The sequence below is a fragment of the Acartia tonsa genome, chromosome 9, assembly GCF_053477335.1.
Source record: "Acartia tonsa isolate MP-2025a chromosome 9, ASM5347733v1, whole genome shotgun sequence".
Classification (NCBI taxonomy): domain Eukaryota; kingdom Metazoa; phylum Arthropoda; class Copepoda; order Calanoida; family Acartiidae; genus Acartia; species Acartia tonsa.
The window spans coordinates 12,036,935-12,040,746 of record NC_137268.1 but is presented as its reverse complement, the minus strand read 5'-3'; the positions used below and the strand labels follow the sequence as shown (position 1 = coordinate 12,040,746).

Sequence of the window (3,812 nt, the reverse complement as noted above, 5' to 3'; positions counted from 1 at the left end):
CAGGTTAATTTAAAAATGCACTGTTACATAATTTTAACAAGTTCTTAGCACTATAATGGATATAGGATATACGCGGAAAATTTGTCGTCAATATTAGTTTTGCTAACATGGTCATCCTTTTTGGGGAGGGGATGGGGTAAAGTGGATGAATTGGAGGTAGCGTTATTTTAGCCAGCTGCAAGTTTCACTTTATTAGAGTTTATGATAAGCTGGTGTAAAATCCAATTAATAATAAATCCATTTATATGTTATTCAAATAGAAATACATATAAATACAAAACAAAAACATGAGATACTTTTAAAATAAGCCAAATTTTTAAAAATTAACTTTTCTAATATTTTATAAAAATAAAACTTTATCTTATTTTTTCAACACCTGAATAAACAATTAAGCATCAAAATTTTCTACCAATTAAATTTCTGGCGGATTTTTTTCAACTGTAAAGTTTCAACAGACAAAGTGTAATATTTTGCCAATATGTTGCAAAATAATATTTTTTTGCACTTTTCTTTGTTTCTGCAAATATTGCTATCGATGATATTTTATCGATAATACATTTTCAACGTTTATCCTGTTATATAAGACAATATGCTTTTTTGTCTGTAGCGAAGGATCTTGCTTGCCGCTGAACAGATATGGGTCTCCTTTACAGTGAAGCTTCTTATAGGTTCTGTGAATTTTGGGGAAGGGAACCACCACTCTCCCAAGATAAATCTCCTCCAACTTTCAATTATTTTTTACATTGAATTTTGTTATGAATCCTAAAATAGAAAAAAAACTTTAAAATATCAAATTCTCTATATTGGAAAGGTTTCGTGATTTTTCAGATATAATAAATATTTGGATATTTTAATAACACCAAATAAATCCTTCTTGTAAAAGTAATAGGTTGTTTATTTGTAGGCAAATATATTATTGTTCATTTGTATTCTATGACGTCATTTTTTACAGGCACTATAAACAACTTCTTTTTCTTTGTGTAAAATACAAAAGTACAAAAACCAAAAAGCAAGAAAATTGTAAGAAAACGTCTCATAATTTGTAATTTAATCTTGTAAAATATTCGGGTCATCCTTAACAACCTAAAATATCTATTTAATGAGTTTCAAAAAAGTCAGAAATTTGATTAGTTATGGGAGAAGGATGGAAACAAGTAAAAGAATTTCCAAAGCACCAAGTTAACAATGAAAATATTGATAAAGATTGCAAGAGAGGAAGCAATTAAAGGAGAAAAATGTAAAAAAAGATAAATTAAAAAAAAGAGAAGAAAGAGAGAGAAAAACAAAATAAAAGAGAGAGAGAGAGAGGGGGGGGGAGGAAAAGAAAGAAAGAGAGAGAGAGAAATTAAAGGAGAAAAATGTAAAAAAAAGATAAATTAAAGAACAACAGAAGAAAGAAAGGGAGAATGAAAATAAGAGAGAGACAGAGAGAGAGAAACAGAGAGACAGAGAGAAACAGAGAGAGACATAGATAGAGAAAGAAAGAAAAAATATGACCCAAAAAGATTCAAATATAGAGATGTGACGCACCCTGCAAAGAATTGATTACACGAATCTAATGAGTTAGAAAAAGAAGAATAATGAAGAGATATACTTCTCAAATAACATAAAACATGGGAAAGTTATTTCAAATCTTTCAAAATTCTTCAAAGATTTACTAGTCATATTTAATACTATTAATTTTAGTAACAAAAGTATTGTTCTTGTACTTTTAAACTTGTGTGATGTATAGTCCCTTTCTTCCTGATTTAAGAGCAATGCATGTATTTTATAGTTTAGCTTTTAGTTCTTGTGTCAACCGTTTCGGAGCAAGACCTTTGCTCTGCAACACGACACGAACATAAAAGTGAACAGTTGTCTTAATATTAATGTTATTATTGTATGTTAATCTTGTCTTGAATTAATACACTTTATAAGAATATTTAGCTGTTTGTTCTTGCTATTACTACACGTCATTTTGGCGCAGTAGTGTAGTACGAATCTATAGCTCAGATTTTCTTTTAATTGTATTATTTCTTTGCTTTTGGTTTTTGTTCAGGATATTTGTAGTGACCAGGATGGACATTTCTGAATGGAGGAAGATGTCTCAGGTGGAGAAGGATGAGTACATGATTACTTTTTGGGGTACGGTCAAGAATGAGATTCATGCTATTGGGACTAAACTTGATAATGTGGCGGCGGAGCTGGGTGGGCGTATAGCGCCACTGGAGACGAAAATTCAAGAGTTGACGGATAATGTTGATACTAATGTTGCTGCGGTTACTGGACTGGCTACTCGGATGGACGATTTAGAAGATCGTCTTAATAAGGTGGTGGAGCCTAGTGTTGATAATGATATCAAGACTGAGAATGTGACCGTTGTGAATGAGTTTATGACTGGCCAGCAGCGAATTCTTGAAAAGATTGCCCAGCAGAATAGTTTGAATGACCAGCAGAATGGTTCGAATACCCAGCAGAATGGGTCGAATAACCAGCAGAATACCCAGCAGAATGGGTCGAATAACCAGCAGAATGGTTTAAATAACTCTATGCCGTGGCAGAGGACGGCTGGTGGATCTGGAGGATTTGGAGGATCAGAAGAGAAGCCTAAATTGTTTGCTGGTGGTTCTCGGCCTATTTTTGGTGGTATGCAGGGAAATGAAGATAAGATCATAAAACTTTGGGAATTGTCTAGAGTTGATGCTGTGGATAATATCTATAATGGAGTTCTCATGTGGTGGCCAGCCCTTTCTGAGGTTGATGCGGAGGATTTTAATACGCTCAATTTTTTTGAAGCTGGACTGAGTGATTCGCAGGTTAGTTGGTGTAAATCTCTTGTTTATGTACCAGATAGATCTCTGTATGTTTCGCAGGGGGAGGAGAATGTGCATAGGTACAATGAAACGTGTGCTAAACTTGATGATCAGTTCAGAAAAAATGCGCCTGAATTTGCAGTTGACGATGATGTGATTTTCTTTGATGATTATTTGGAGAGATTTTGGATGACTACTAGACGTTATCATATGACTAATCATCAAGTGTGTAAGGAAATTTTGTTTGATAAATGTGTGGGTGTAAGAACCGCTTGTGGTTATACACTAAAACCTGCTGATATGGAGAATAGACAATTAACATTAAAGGGGTACTTGTGTAAGATGCGAGAGACATTTTTACCACCCGACATGAAAAATGTGTGTAAAGATGCGTATTTGAGTGTTAAGCAACATGAGAATGATAAGATTGATGCCTTTTTTGATAAGATACTATCTTTCTGGAAACGTGCGTATCCGAAACCAACTGATGATATGTTCATGGATTTCTATTCTCAAGTGTGTAATGTGGTTTTATCTCCACTTTTGGCTAATCAGATGCGTCAATTTGCATTGGATTTGGAGCGTGACGGACAAGTGCGAATGATAACGAAGTTTCGGACAGAGTTAATAGTTAAAGCACAATTGATTGTTAAAGGGCTACAATTTAATCAAATTTCAGGGTCAATGGCTAGAGGATGTACAACAAACCAGATGGCTTTGGCTAAGACGATGGTTGGTGGCGTTGGTTCCAAGTCAAATCCTGTAACTATTGATCAGGTTAGTGATGAAGATAATTCGTCATATGAAATAAATCAATGTGAAATTGATTTAGCTGATGAATTTGGTGGACCAGCTGAACTTATTCCTCTAATTGGCGCAATTCAAGGTGGTTTTATTTGTTACTATTGCAACAGAAAGGGTCACATGATGAGGGATTGTTTTGATATTAGAGATAAAAAGTTGCCTAATCCTAAAGGAAAATACTTTTTGCGGTGGGGAAACAAGCCTTTTGTTCCTTAT

General features: G+C 34.0%; 1 protein-coding gene across 1 annotated transcript; it reads left to right on the top strand.

The window, feature by feature from the left end:
* The first annotated feature begins 2,450 nt into the window (after positions 1-2,450).
* On the top strand, positions 2,451-3,569 carry LOC145328226 (uncharacterized). Its single transcript, XM_080171834.1, has 2 exons — positions 2,451-2,795; positions 3,472-3,569. The coding sequence occupies exons 1-2, from the start codon at positions 2,529-2,531 to the stop codon at positions 3,556-3,558; spliced, it is 354 nt and encodes a 117-aa protein (XP_080027960.1). The 5' UTR covers positions 2,451-2,528; the 3' UTR covers positions 3,559-3,569.
* The last annotated feature ends 243 nt before the right edge of the window (positions 3,570-3,812 follow it).